We start from the raw sequence: 14508 nt of genomic DNA on the forward strand, positions 1-14508 counted from the left end.
TTATATGATCTTTAAGTTCCTTTCCAACCCAAATCATTCTATAATACCATGATTATTCATGGGTGGGTAGGTAGACTGGAGACAACTGAGGGCTCAGAAGCTGCTTGCTAACACAGAGAACAGAGAAGTGTACAGCAGTGCAGGTGAACAGTCCTACTGAAAGCCTGCAGAGGAGACTTCTAGTTTAGAATCATCTGTTGCTGCAAATAAACAATTTCATTATTATTTGATTTCTTCTGTGTCCAAGAAATCACGTGCTTAAATATTTTTGTAAATAGTCTGAATTGCAATAATTTTTCCTGGTTTTGTTGGGGGGGAAAAAAGCGCTCTTTTTAATTTTACCTAGCTATATGTCAAAAGGAATATCAGTGTTTTTTAACATAAGGCTTATGTGGGACAGAGATCTTGCATATCTGGGTGACCTTCCTGTTTGATGGGTTTCTTTTCTGCATTATAGTCCCACAGTCTGTGTCTCGTGTCCTGCTGGAGTATTTCTGTCCATTAGAGGGTGGAGGGGGTTCAGCTCTCACCATTACTTTTGAGTTCCTGAATCATTTGAGTACATTTTTTTCTGCTAACCACCCATGACTATTATGGGATGTGTGTGAGCACCCCGTCTCTCCCACAGTCACAAACCTTCCTAGTTGTCCCCCTGACCTCTACAGAAGCTCACACCCAGTCAAGCACTCAAGTGCCTACATGTACTAGTGATATCTGATGTTGTCTCAGTGGCCACTCAGGCCTTGCTTCTTTTGTGTGCTAAGAGAGAGAAGCTATGCATATAGGCAACTTCTTTTCTTCCCCCTCCTCCCCCTGACCCCTTTTAGAATTAGTAAATAGCTGAATTCTACTTGGCTTGATTTTTATTCTGTTCTTAGGGCTTGCTTTGGTACATAACGATGATTTCCTGCTGAACTGCTTCTGCTGCACTTTGCCTGTTTCACTTCCCTTCCAAGAGAAGTGACTGCAGAGTAAATACCAGACCAGCACTGTGTGACTCCTAGGCAGGGTTAAATCTGACCACATAGCCTTGTGACTTTACCCAGCTTCTGATTTCACCAGCGATGGCTTCCAATATTTAGCTAAAGAAATATGTTTGCTATGAAATGAGAGCCCAAGTTTTCACCTGTGAATTCTCAGCCGTCCGCAAAGCAGAGCATGTCTCCAAGATCTCCTGTGCAAACTATCTGCTCTTCTGATCTGAGAAATTGTGAGAGGAGCGTAATACTACATCGAGAGGGTTTTGCCCTAGCATTGCCAGGTCCTCATTTTATTATGAGGACTGAAAAACCACTTTGTATGTGTGAGAGAGCTTAGCATAATAATAACAGAAATTACATTACTATATTATTTCTGTGCTGGAGGCAGTGCTGCCTGTGGGTCTGTGAAAGTGTGGAGCTCTCTTCCCTCCAAAGTTTTAATAAAATCAAGAGAGAAAAAGAGCAGCAGCTTGTTGCAGCACTCTGTGAGTTGTGGGTTTGGTTGGAGGGTTATGTAAGGGCATGTTTACATACAGCCAAGGTGCATGATGCAGACAGCCCTGAACTAAAACACCTCAATCTACCTCTCTGGCTCCAGGAACCCCCAAAGAGTATTTTCTAGCCAAACGCAGCAGGAGCACGTGGCATACATACCAGACATGCCCGCTGCCCTGAGTAAAGGGCTTACATCAAAGATGAAATAGAGCTGCTGCTATCAAAGAGGGGCGTAGCTGTGCCATCCCCACCCTGGGGCTGCTGGGGGCAGACACCCTGGCAGCTCGAAGGCCCTGGGCAAGGGGAGCAGCCCTGGAGCCACTGTGGCTGCATCTCTGTGACTGGGGGCTCTTGCACACAGCAAATGCAAACCTAAAATCAAAAGACTTCTTTGTACCCAGCTCGCACAGGGGTAATTGGCTACACAGTGACTGAGAGCCGGGACTTGGAGGTGGAGGAGAGTTCTTGCTGTGAGATGAAGGGCAAAGAGAAGACACCTGCTACAGCACAGCCAGGCAGGCTGCATAGCTTCTGCCAGTGCCAGGTGAGGGCACACCTCCAGGCACGTCATCCCCATCCCAAAACACAGCACTGAGAATCTCTCACTGCTGTCACAACAGACAGCCTTAATGAGGGACTCAAGGAAAAGGCACCAGTGGCTTTACCTGCTTCTTTTTGTTTGGAAATTGTATTTGGTGTGAGGATAGCCTGGAAGAATGCGTGAGGTTACTTGCAGAAAAGAAGTATTACTATGACCTGGGCTGGTGCTGCTGGAGTCATGGCTAGGCAGAGGCAAAGATGGAGACAAGAATGAGAAGAGCTGAGACATTACTGGTTTAAATGAAGGCTTGAATCTGAAATGTGTGTAGATAAAAGAAGCAGCTCTTGGGAGGGCTAGGACAGTCAAACCACTAAGTGGGAAAGCAAGAGGTACAGACTGGGAGGAGATGATGGGGACTGAGGGAAGCCACAGTGACTGGGGTTGTAAACAGACTGCATAGAAGTATCAGAAAGAAAACAGAGCAGATGAGAAAATATGAGAGATCAGCTCCACACAAGACCTATCTGGAGGAGAAGGTGCTGTGTTACCGACTAAGCATATTGAGATCTTTTACATAGAAAGGGCACGATTTTACAGATTACTATCAGAAATGTTCACTCTCCAAGCTTCAACTTTAACTAGGAAAAATCCACCACTGTCTGATGACTGACTTAATTAGAGACTCTTTGCTCACTGAATTATATTAAAATATTTAACTTGTACTAGGAAACATTCTGTGTTAGAAAACCGAGTTGAATTAGAGGCTTTTTAACTTTTTGTAAAAGTAAGAAATATTCTACTTCTCCAGTTAGTTTTCTGTTAAATAGACATTCATTCTTGAGTAACACACGCTCACTTGCATTTTTTATAGTTTTCCCATTAGAGAAAGAGAGAGAGAGAAAAAAAAGCTTTTTTGTAGTCCCCTGAATGAAATGCAGTCACCAAACTTTCAACATGCAGTTTCTTGCTGCAGTAAAGTCAGCTCTTGGCAGTAGTGATAAACTGCACAGTAGGTATTGCACAACTGATTCCACACTAAGCCATATTCAGAAGGAAGCATTACAAACTGGGAGGCAAAAACCCACCCCAATCCCCCTGACACTGAATGTTCATAGCTAGATGTCTTTTACTGCAATTTTAACTTCACTTTCGGAGGACGCCTTCCTTAATCAAATACTATTGCCTTTAAAGATTAGTGTTCACAGCCTAATCATGCTGCACTTAGCTTAATTTGCTTTGCTATGGACTCATTAAATTCTTGCTTTTGGTCAGAAACCCTACCATGGCTTGGCAGAGGAACAGGAAATCTCTTCTCCATGCTGCAGGGTTGTGACTGCTCTTTCATTTTAACCCATTGGCTGGAGGGTGCTGAAGCAAATTACATCTGGGTCACTCTTTCCTTCCTATGTAAAGAGGTGTTAACCACTTAAAACACTTTGTCAGCTGGACAATTGGGACAAGACAGAGAAAAATTATTCTAATGTCAAAAAAATGTCAAAAATGTCCACAGAAAGTGTCTCATCACACACAGTGAGCAGTAAAGTGTATTTTGATTGCTGGATGAGCTATTGCCTGGCACGAGCTCTAACTGGACTCCCCTTGTGCTGTCATGCTCTTCACGTGCAGCTGAACTAAGAAAAAAGTCAAACTCTTTCTTATCTTTCGTATCTTCCAAGAAAGCCTATTTGAATCCTCAACCAGAAAGGTGTGAAACTGGCTTTCAGAGAGGATAGCAAATCCAGTCTGACCAGCACTGACAAGGGTATCTCATGGTAGGATAACCAATACAGCTGTTACAATAAGATGAATTTTTATTATTCAGAGATATGCCAGTCACAGGCAAGACCCACAAGCACATGTGAAGAGTCAGTAGAACAGGCAGAGCTACACTTTTAGCAGCAAACCTTAAAATTGTTTTATCACACTGATGCACCCAGGACTTTTGGTAGTATAGCTGTGTTCTGGACATGCAGGACAGTGTCTTCATATGTCTTTCCATTTTCTGTACTATTCAGTGTATTACAGAGGCACTAATTTAGAGGTAATCTCTACGTGTTGGCAAGGAACTACTGCTGTCAGAAATGCCAATTTTGCTCCTCTAAATGGAGCAAATGCAGCATAAGTTCTCTCTACATGAGATGGATTGCCTGAGACCTTTATTGGCAAACTTAGTGGATGAGGACACTATGGGAAGCGACACTTTGGACAAATGGATCATGACTTTAAAGAACAGTATGATAGAATACTTAAGAGATTTTTGTATCACTAAAACTCCATTATTTGCTATTCTGGTCTATTTTTCTTTACAGAATTTAACTGCATAAAATGTTTGCTGCTAATTCTGAATTCTCATTTTAATTCAAGTATTTCATGAAAATTTTCTCCATGATTATTTGTTCATTAATACAGATATGTTATGAAAGATTTTTTTATTCATGATGTATTTGCTAAAACTGCAATCACATCCTTTTATTAACTTTTGAATTATGATAGAGAGAACACACTATTAACTTGAACTTTGCAACATTTGACCATGAGATATATTATCTCAATAGTAGTTTGATTCATTGGTTTCTGCATGAAGCAAAACTCTCTTAGGGAGTCAAGGTGGATTTGCTTAGGTAAAATCTGTGACATTTTTCTCTACTGGAAAAGGAATACAATTAGTGAAATACATGTTTAGAAGGACAAAGTGCTTTCAAAAAGCATAGGTAATATCCCACTAACAAAGCAGCATAGTGGGTACTCAACTCTGAATATTTCTTTTTAAAATTCAGAAAAATTAATAAGAATTTTTAATTAGGAATGACTAAGAATTAATTAAGAATAAAAAGAATTATTTTTAAAATTAGAAAGTATTATGAAAAACAATTTCTTTCACTAGTTTGTACCTTCAGTATTATTTATTCTTTAAAGATTTAACGTGCTGGACTTCTAGTCTACTGTTGGAGGTTTTATGTGTCCAGCTGTCCTAGATGAAGATCCTTCATCCAGTCATCAATTACAGACGTTAATTGGGGTGGGGAACACATCACTAATTAGTTGCAGAAACGTCCTACACAGGGAAACAAATAGATGAGTAAGATCTTGAGATCATTATTAGTGGTAAGTGTTGTTCTGTTAAGTATTTGCATATATATGATGGAACATTGCTTGGGGTTTTTTGGATTTGTCTTTTCAGTTTTTTGGGGGTTTGGGTTTTTTTGCTTTTCAGCAGGAAAAAAAAAAGAAAAAAAAAGAACTGCATTTGAACAAGAGTAACTGAAGGGAGAAGCAAAAAACTTTTTTTTCTATGTTTTTTTTTTTTTGCTGTTGCATGACAATGCAAGCAGGAATTACTACTTTAAAAAAAAAAATCTGCTGGTGTGTGCTTCCTGTTCCAGTTTGTTTAGTCACAAGTCTGAATTAGATCTCTCTGTTGGTTGGTTTCGTTTACTATAAACAGGTCTTGTGCTTTGTTTCAATACATCAAAGCCCATAGCCAGGCACAGACAGGTAATGTAAAAGGGAGTGAGAAAATTTACAGTCTTGCTTCATTGTTTCTTTAAGCCTTCCAGACAACGGTCAGAGGGATCACCCGGAGGTTAAAAGACGGCTCGGTTGATATTTAGTTTTTGTTTGGTTGGTTTGTTTTGGTGTTTTTTTTTTTGTTTTGGTGGGTTTTTTTATAAGCTGGTTTATCTTTTTTCCTTTTCTAGAAACCACATGTAACTTTAGGTCAGAAAAGTGTAAAATGTGGCACTTCTTTAACCAGAGTTACCACTGCCTTGGGGTAACTGGATCAGGCAAAGGTATAGGCTCCTCTCCCTCCTATGCTGATGCCGGTAATGATGTCCTTCAGGTGAGTACCAGAGGTTTATTTTCTTTTCAAATATCTATTTACCTGAAGGATGCAGATTGCTCAGAAGGGTATTTTCTCAAGACTGACACTGCCAAAAAAAAAATAAAAATCACTGGTTTAGCTTTTTAAAGAAAAATGGGAATCACTCCCTCCCACAGTATTTTGAGTAAAGGTGCTCTAAAAGTTTGCTTCTTTCCAGCCTTTGCATCTCTCCAGGTTTCCCTCTCTCTTTTAGTCCTTTCGTTCTTTTTTTTTTTTTTTTTTTTTTTTTTTTTTTAATCTGCCCTCTTAAAACAACAGGAATGCTGTACTGGCCCTCAGCCAGCCGAAGCTCAGCAAGCAGGGTAAAATTTCAGTTCAGATTTACGGGAAGGTGTTGGGAGTAAAAATCTGGTTTGGTGAGTTTAAGGCAGGGAGTAGTCAAGAGACAACCTTGCTACTGTGAGTGCGGAGAGAAAGAGAGGAGGAAGGGGGAAGGACTATAATAAAAACCACCCAGGCTGTGGATTACAGACCAGTTTTTCCCCTGTCCGAATTTCCGTGCGTGTTCCTGAGCTCTTACAGCCTTATCGAGTTTGTAGGCAGAAAGTCGGGTCTGGGGTAGAAGAGCTGTGCGGTGCCGGCAGGGAGCTCAGCGACCCTGCTCAGCGCCCTGGAATGTGCGGCTTAGGGCAGGGGCGAGCAGGGGCTTTGGCTTAGCTGGTACTAATTGCAAGTTTTAGTGCTCAAAAACTCTGTAAAAAAAAAAAAAAAAAAAAAAAAGAGCAAAGAGAGGGGGTTAACGTTGGGAGAGCTGGAGAGCTGCTGCTCCAAGCAGCAGTGCAAGGAGTTGCTCAACTCTCATTGAGCAGCGCGATAGGAAGGACAATGCGTTAGGTCGCTGCCCCAAAACGTTGCCGCTGCTGCGAATGGTGCTGGGCGCTGAGGTGGGCTCCAGGTAGGTGCTGTCGCTTTTCGGTTTGCTCCACACTTGCTCTGTCCTTACCTGAGGATTGGATTGTCCTTTTACTCCTCTGTGATTGGGTTGACAATGTAAGCAAACAGAAGCTCACTCAGAAAACACATTTAAAAGTATTTTTAGGGGGGAAGGCAAATGGAGAGGACTGCAGAAGTTCTTGATGAAGTTTTGTTGACTCTTTCCAAGTGACAGATTTCTGGTGATTCTGAAGAAAGCCGAGAGATGAGAGGCAGAAGCAGATATTAAATAAGGATAGAGTGAGAAGTGATTTGCAGATCTGAGAGTTTTAAATTAAAAGATGTATATTGCTCCCTGTCAAAGAATCACGGCTTGATGTGCCTAATGTCTTTGGAGTCAATTTCGGAAGTATTTTGTTTGTATGGCTGCTTCTTTTTGAACATTTAAAATACTGTATTTATACAGAACGCAGATCGGTGGTACAAGTGACAGGGAAGTGACAAGAGGGTTCTGAGGCTGTTCTCTTCCAGTCTGTTATAGACATTAGCATAAGAATGGAATCTTATCTGTGAAAGTTTCTGAAGACCATTTAAAATCCATGTATCTATCAGGAGGTCAAGCATCTTCTTCATGCTGAGATATGTGTGATTAGATGAGAAATACCAGGTTTCCTTATTCACATTAAAAGAAATAGCAGATTTTTTAAATTTTTTCATTTTATTTTATTTTAGAGGTAAGGCTACACAGCTCATTTCTTCTTAGGAATGTAAAAGAAAACTCTGAGCTAAAGCCAAACTATTGTAATAGTTAAAGATGGGCTGGGACCTAACAGGTCGAAAAATCCCTCCTAAATGTTATCAGCTCAACTGGGCTGACCTGGCAAAAGGCAGAAGCATTAGACCAGGCTGAAATGAGCCGCCTGAGGCTAACGCAAATTGAGTATCGGTGCTCTTATGTGCCTCCTAGACTTTGCAAATGATAATTTGGACAAGCCTGCAATTATTCTTTACCAGTCGGGCCGAGTTCACATGATGCGAGAGGGGGAACTGGGTGCGTTTCGCAAGCGCGGCGGCCTCGGGAGGCCGCGGGACGGAGCGGGGGCTGCGCCCCGGACCCCGCGCCGCAGGTGCCGGGCCAGAGGGGGCGAGAGGTCACAGGCGGTGTTAAGCGGAGCCTGGTATACAGCTGGAAAACTGGAAAGCAGCATGTACTCTCAGAGAGCAAGGGGAGATAACGCCAGGAATGGGCCGCTTGGTGTCCGGCAGACTCGAAGCTAAAGCTAACAGACTGCTGTCTGGGAGATAAACCAAGAGACAAACACTCATTTTGCACATTCGTTCTCTCTCCCCCCACTCCTCGGCGTATTCCCGTCCTGGGAGAGGTTGCTCTCCTGGCTTATTTCAGAGCTGTGCATCCTGCTGGAAGCCGAGGGCAGCTGCTCCCACCTCGCCTTCTCGCCCGGGGAGAACCCAGCCCCCTCCCCTGCTTTTAGGGGTCCGACTTCTTCTGAGACACATACTAAGAGTGGTTAGGGAAATATTTGGAGTTGACTGGCATGTAATTAGGGTTGTTAATAATTTCTGAGTGTTCCTGCTACAGCTGAGGATGCAAAATCTTTGTTTGAAGTTTTAGAAAGTAAAGAAATGAGCTGCCTTCAACACAACAGATTTTAAAAAGTTGAAAATCTTGGAATAAAAGTATTTAATATAAGCAGTGGAGATGGTAGAGCTTTCATGGAATACAGTTTCTATGGCAGTTTGGTCTGAAAACTTGACCTTGTGTGGCCCATGCCTGGCTGGCTTCAGCAGGGCTACCCCTGGCATTGTGGTCTGCTTTTGCAGCTTCCCACATTTTGGAATTTTGGTTTCCTCCACATGGCAGAGCCCCTTCACTTTGAGCTCTGTGAAATGTTACACGCTGTTACGTGAAAGCTGTGACACCATCTGACAGAAGGTAGAAGGGGGTTTTTTTGCTTGTTAGTATATATTTTTCCCACTGTCATCTCTTTCCCCCTGTAAAAATTAAGATCACTTGGGTAAAAAGCTGGAAATTATGCTTTTTTGGTAGCTGAATAAAAATATTTAATCCAAGCAACATAGATGTCAATTCTTGCTTCTACCATCATAGACTTTTAGTGACTCTGACAACAAATGAAGTTGATTTTTATGGTCATAAGTGAATACTGAATTCCCGGGTTCATTGGGTTGGCAATGCCATAGTCAAAATTTATTGATATCCTACAGCTAGAGAAGAAGATCTAGGGGTTACTCTGGAGTGGGTATGTGAGTACCTGTTGGTTTACCATAGAAGCCCACAGCACTGTTTGAGTGACAAACTCCAGCAGATGTTATACAACACTTATAGGTGAAAAAACCCCATAATCTTGGCTTTTTAATTCAAACTGCTGGCCCTGATCATATGTGCATAGCTTCCCAAAACAACATTGCTCTGTTTTATTGAGAAATTTAATAGGGGCAAGTATGTGCTCTTTGTGAAGAAACATTGCCACATCCTGTTCCTGTTGAAAAAAAAATCAATTACTTGGATGAACAAAAAGATCAGGTTTGCTTTGTAGCAAGGAAGCAGATCTGACAGATTAACTATGAAGAGTCTATCTCCATGCCTGTATTTGGGTGTGTGTAGTTGCCTTTTTTGTCAAGAAGTTGAAATCTCCAAATTGCTGATGACCTAAACTCACAAATCCTTTATTAAATTGTAGTCACTTCAGAATTCTTTCATATGGGGACTTTTAAGTGCAATTTTCAAGGTTGTAAAACGAATCCTGTGAATGGAATATTTTTGTAGGCTCCTTTAGCAGAAGGAAGACTCTGACCTTTATCTTTTCAGTACGAGACCTAAAATAATATTTCTTTCTGCTGTTGTAATTTTTTTCAATAAAATGCTTCTGGGTACACCTAGCTCTTGCCAAGATCAGGAACATCTCAGTAGCCTTGCTGAGACAATGCAGGTTTTGTATAGCTATGGCTGGTGGGGTTTTGGTGACACAGTAAACTCAACAGAGCAAAGCAACTTCTTAGTAACTGCTAAGCTGACTACCTGATATTTGAGGGCATTTTTTGTCCTTTTGAGGCTTCTATTTGCCATGATCACAAGCAAGATTTTATTTGAAAAGGAGAAAGAGATTTCTGATATTTTTAAAGCATACTTTACATATTAAGAGTCTGGATGTTATCTTTCACCTAGCTAGGTCATAAAGCTGACACAAAATCAGCACAGACACGCTGATTTATCACGAGGTAGAAAGAAACTACAAATGCACAAGAATCCTCAACCAATAATGAGACAACAGAAACTTTTGTCTGTTTCCAAAAGGGGAATGGCTTAACCAACCACTGGCAACCAAAATGCTTTCTATTATATTTGCCAATGTGAGGGCCATTGGGAGGTTTACTCTGGAGAAGCAAAATGCCAAGTGATGTAGCTCAGGGTTTGCATTCATGTTTTGGCCTTTTGAGTACCTAATGGATGTGCTTGAGTTCTGCCTTTGAAATAAACTGAAATACTTCCTCTGCATTTTTATCTTTTATTAAAGAAACTTAGTATGCTCTATCACAAGTCAGGGTGTAGGTTGAGTTTCAACAAGTTGAGTTCTCAGTAACATTCAAGATGCCATTAATGATTGCTGTGTCATAGACCTGGGATTCCTGACCTGGGTGTTTCTGCTGTGTGTGTACCTGCTCTGCAGGCAGAGCGGAAGGACTGTCACTGCCATGTGGGGTTTATGCATGAAATACCCAGCGAGAGGCAAGAAATGGATTAGATGTGGGTGGAGCACAAGGAAGTGGTGAGGGGGTCAGCTGGGTACAGAGTGAGCACAGCATGCCAGCAGACTGGCTGTTGTTGTACTATTTCGGCAGCAAGAGAAAGATTTTAGAAGGAATTTAGGAGAGGTGAGCAAAGTTCCTCTGCAGTTCTGACCAGGGAGGTAGTCCAAGGGAGGAATTATGAGGGAAAACAGAAAGGCACTTGTTGGGAAGCATAAAGCGGATGTTCAAAAGCTCCAAAAGGCACCCATTTGTGCTATTCAGCTCTGCCTGCCTCTGCAAGTGCTGTGCATAAGGACACCTTTTATTTTACTTGTTAGAGAATGGAAAGATGGTCAACAGGAGCAAAAAAAGGAATGCCACACTCAAAGCTATGAAAATGACCCTTGAAATAGTATTTTGAAGATGAAACAGTGGATCAAGATAGTAGATCAACAGCAGATCAGTTATGAAAGCAGAAGAAAGAATGTTGCCATTAATGAGCTAATGTGAGGATGAGACCCCAGAGAAGTGTCTAAACTATGAGGGCAGATAGAATAGCCAATGTCTTTGACATGCAAGTGGAAAGCATCAATGGATCTTAGCTGTACCTTGAAAGGAAGGCTACCCAAATAAACAGTGTGCCCTGCCTGCAAACAGAGCAGAAATGGTCTCTGTGGAAAGGAGAGAAAAGAGACTTTGGGTATCTTTTGAGAGTGAGGGTATTAGAGACTGTTTAATGCATGCTGAGCTGGAAGCAATGGCTAGTCTTTCACTCTTTCTATCAGAAAAACTGGGTTAGGGGCATTGGCTGGACTGGATATTGTGGGGAAGCAAATTTAAGGAAATAGAAATGTAGGGAGAATTTGTAATTTAACTTGGTGGAAAGATAAGGGTTAAAAGCAAAAGAAAAAGCATCAGGGTTGATGGAGTGGAAATCACAGAAAGGCTGAATGGTGGGACATAATGGGGGAGGCTAATGGATGGTGTTGAATGGGACCACTTGAAGGTTAGTGCAGAGAAAATTCAGCAGTAGAGACCCTGGAGCCTGAACAGTGCATGGCAAATAAACAGGTTTGTCTAAATAAACAGGCTTTTTGTTGTTGTTGTTAGTGTGTTGTTGGGTTTTTTTGGGGGGGGAGGGAAGCAGGGGTTGTTTTGATATTTTGGGGTTTTTTTGGGGGGGGAGGGAAGCAGGGGTTGTTTTGATATTTTTTTAGGAAAAGAAAAGAATCTGAGCAGCAGAGAATGGAATAGATGAGATGAATACAGCATGACAGAGGGGTGATATGGGTCATCAGCATAAATCAGCAACAGTGAAAAAAGAAAAACTGAGAATCAAAACCGGAAGAGGAAGGTGATGGAGGAAGGGGAGGCATCTGCTGTGAAGGGAAGGAAGGAAATGAGAAGTGAGGGATCCTTGAAAAGAGGAGGAGGAGGAGGGATAGAGCAGGGAAAACATCGACTCACTGAGTCTGATCCCAGTTACGAAAAACGTGAGACAGAGGTACTTCATTAGGGTTTGAAAGCCATGCTCAAGATTTCAGAACCTGTAAGGAGGGAAGTATGAAGAGACTGTGGCTAACAGGTCTTTAAAGCTGAAGGGTGTGCTGGGGTGACAAACAGGTCATGAGGACTGAGCAGCAGGGTTCAGCCGAGGGAACTCTCCAGCTTGGGAAGGGAGTAAGAGCCAGAGCTGGGAAAAAAGGGATGAAAGACAAGGGGAGAAGACAGAGTCAAACACGAACATGCACGCAGGGACATGTCCTATAGATGTTTCTGCAACAAAAGAGCACGTTCAGCTCACCTCAATAAAATATTAACATTATTACCATGACTTGAGGCCATGTCCGTGTCATGTGCATGCTTCTGGCAGTAAAATTTCTGTTGACTGTGTATGCTGAAATTCCACCAGAGTTCATAAACTGCTATCCACATCCTAATGTGAGTGCTAGTCCCCACAGGAGGTGTTTCACTGTCATTAGTATTTCCTTAAAGGTAGCACTAATACAGTGCCTGAAGCTCACAAGAGCATAGTCACAGGTAAAGCTGCAAGCAGAGGTAGACTTGATGGGTCAATGTATTCAAACTTTTGGGAGTACCATACAGTCTGTGTCTCTGGAAGAAGGACTCTGCCCTTGGCTTCTTGGCCTCGTGAAGAAAAGACACTGACTTGCTGAGAGCACACGTTCAGTGGATAGTAAGCTGGAGGCACCCCAGTCTGGGTCGAGGAGATCTGAACATGCTTGTTGTTGCTGCCGAGTGTGGTGTGTTAGTCAGTGTTTATGAAGTGAATGGGAAGAGGAGATGATGCTGACAAGGTTGTCTGCTCACCCTGAACAGCCAGGCCCAGGGTGGCTGCAGACATACCTAGCAGCATTGCACAACCCCAGGGCCCAGAAGCAAGCTTCAACCTGGGCATGGCCCTAACAGGCCACAGTTGTCCTGCAAGGAAGGGGAAAAAAAGTGTTTTTCATAGAGGATAATTGTATTGAGCAATAATAAACAAAAAGGCTTCTACGTGCTTCTTACACATACTGGAGTTCCAAGTATCAACTTACCTGTGTGAGTCACAGGTCAGACATGTGGGTGTAGAATAAATCTTCCTAAGCACCACAGGGGTGTCAAGGGGTGTCTGGGATGTCAGGAGAGTGCCCTGCCTCCTGTGGTGTATGATCAGTGGGAACAGGGTCCAAGATAGGCAACAGTTCCTGAACACTCCCGTGACTGTGCTGCTCTGCTCCTCTCTGCCTTGTAATGTGCCAGCCTGTGGCCCCTGGAGCCCCCACTGATGTTGGAAGGTCTTTTCTCTGATCTGTGTTTTGTCACAGGTGGTTGCAAGTCCTTGTTCCAGAGACCATGGTCAGTCTTTATTTCTTCAGAAAGCTCTGGTTTTCTGCAGGTAGTCTGCAAGCTTACATTTCTGGTAAGCAGCAAGACAGACTGGCAAACAGTTTCAGTTTTTACTGTCTGCTGACCTTATGAGTCTAAGTAGGAAAATTCCTGTTGAAATTCCTGTGCAAATTCCTGGCCATTCCCATGGCCACCTGTCTCGGTGAAAGTTTATCAGGTCACTGTCTGGTTGATATACGGGGCTCTGTATAAAACCTGCAGCTCTGAGGGATGTGGAATGTATTGCCAGAAGCTCTGAGTAGGTGCGTTTAAGTATTGCTAAACTGGAGGTACTGGTGGCCTTGTCTGTTGGGTTTTGTATCAGAATGAAAAAAGCCCAGGGAAAGTGTTTTTCTCATAGAGCAGTTCCAGGGCTTTCCCGCCCTCCCCCCTCCACCTCCTCACCTTCCCCCTGTGTCCGTCCCCCCTCCACCTTTCCCATCTAGAGCATTGTCTGGAGTTTTAACAGCATCTTTTTGATTCCTTTCATCTCCTAAAGATGAGTTTGTGGTGGTGTGCTAGTGGTAAGAGAGGCACCATTAAAAGATGTTAGGGATTTGAAAGGCATTACCTGTGATTCTGCTGGCCCCTGGGCTATGGGATTGCTGAGAACAGGTTGCTGCCACTGTTGTGGTGTCCATCCCACTGGCCTTTACCAAGGAAGCTGAAATATGAGCCAGATCCTGGCATTTCCATTTGTAGGTAGTTGATCTTTAAAAAAAAATTATTTATATTTGTATATTTATATAAATATATAAAGAGTATATGCATTGTAGGTATCCATACAAATCAGTCTGTCAGTTACCATATTTACTTCTCTTTCAGGGGGATGATCTCGATGGGATCATTTTCCCCCACTGTGCCATAGTTTCCCCACTGAGAGACAGGAAGTATGTTTTTTTCCTCTCCTCCTGTGATACACTAGAAATACGCTCTTGAGGAGTGCCACAAGAGACAAGTAGTTAAAGAATATACTGCATATATAGAAGAGGTAATAGGGATGTACCTTATTCTATCATGAAGCATCTCTCTCTGTGTGTTTTCCAACTGACACAACAGGTTTTTATCTAAATAAATAA

General features: G+C 42.4%; 1 protein-coding gene across 2 annotated transcripts in view; it reads left to right on the plus strand.

Moving 5' to 3' along the window:
- The first annotated feature begins 5409 nt into the window (after positions 1–5409).
- The window catches only part of RBM47 (RNA binding motif protein 47), an 85834-nt gene continuing 76735 nt past the window's right edge, over positions 5410–14508 (plus strand). Inside the window, exons 1-2 of one of the 2 annotated variants that reach the window (XM_017805110.1) lie at positions 5410–5511; positions 5715–5857. In XM_017805110.1, coding sequence (XP_017660599.1) covers positions 5829–5857 — 29 coding nt within the window. In that variant the 5' untranslated portion in view covers positions 5410–5511; positions 5715–5828. Of the gene's footprint in view, positions 5512–5714; positions 5858–6650; positions 6795–14508 lie in introns of those variants that run through there. The other variant, XM_017805119.1, reaches the window with a different exon arrangement.

Source organism: Lepidothrix coronata, unplaced genomic scaffold (assembly GCF_001604755.1).
Source record: "Lepidothrix coronata isolate B3197 unplaced genomic scaffold, Lepidothrix_coronata-1.0 Scaffold0, whole genome shotgun sequence".
Classification (NCBI taxonomy): domain Eukaryota; kingdom Metazoa; phylum Chordata; class Aves; order Passeriformes; family Pipridae; genus Lepidothrix; species Lepidothrix coronata.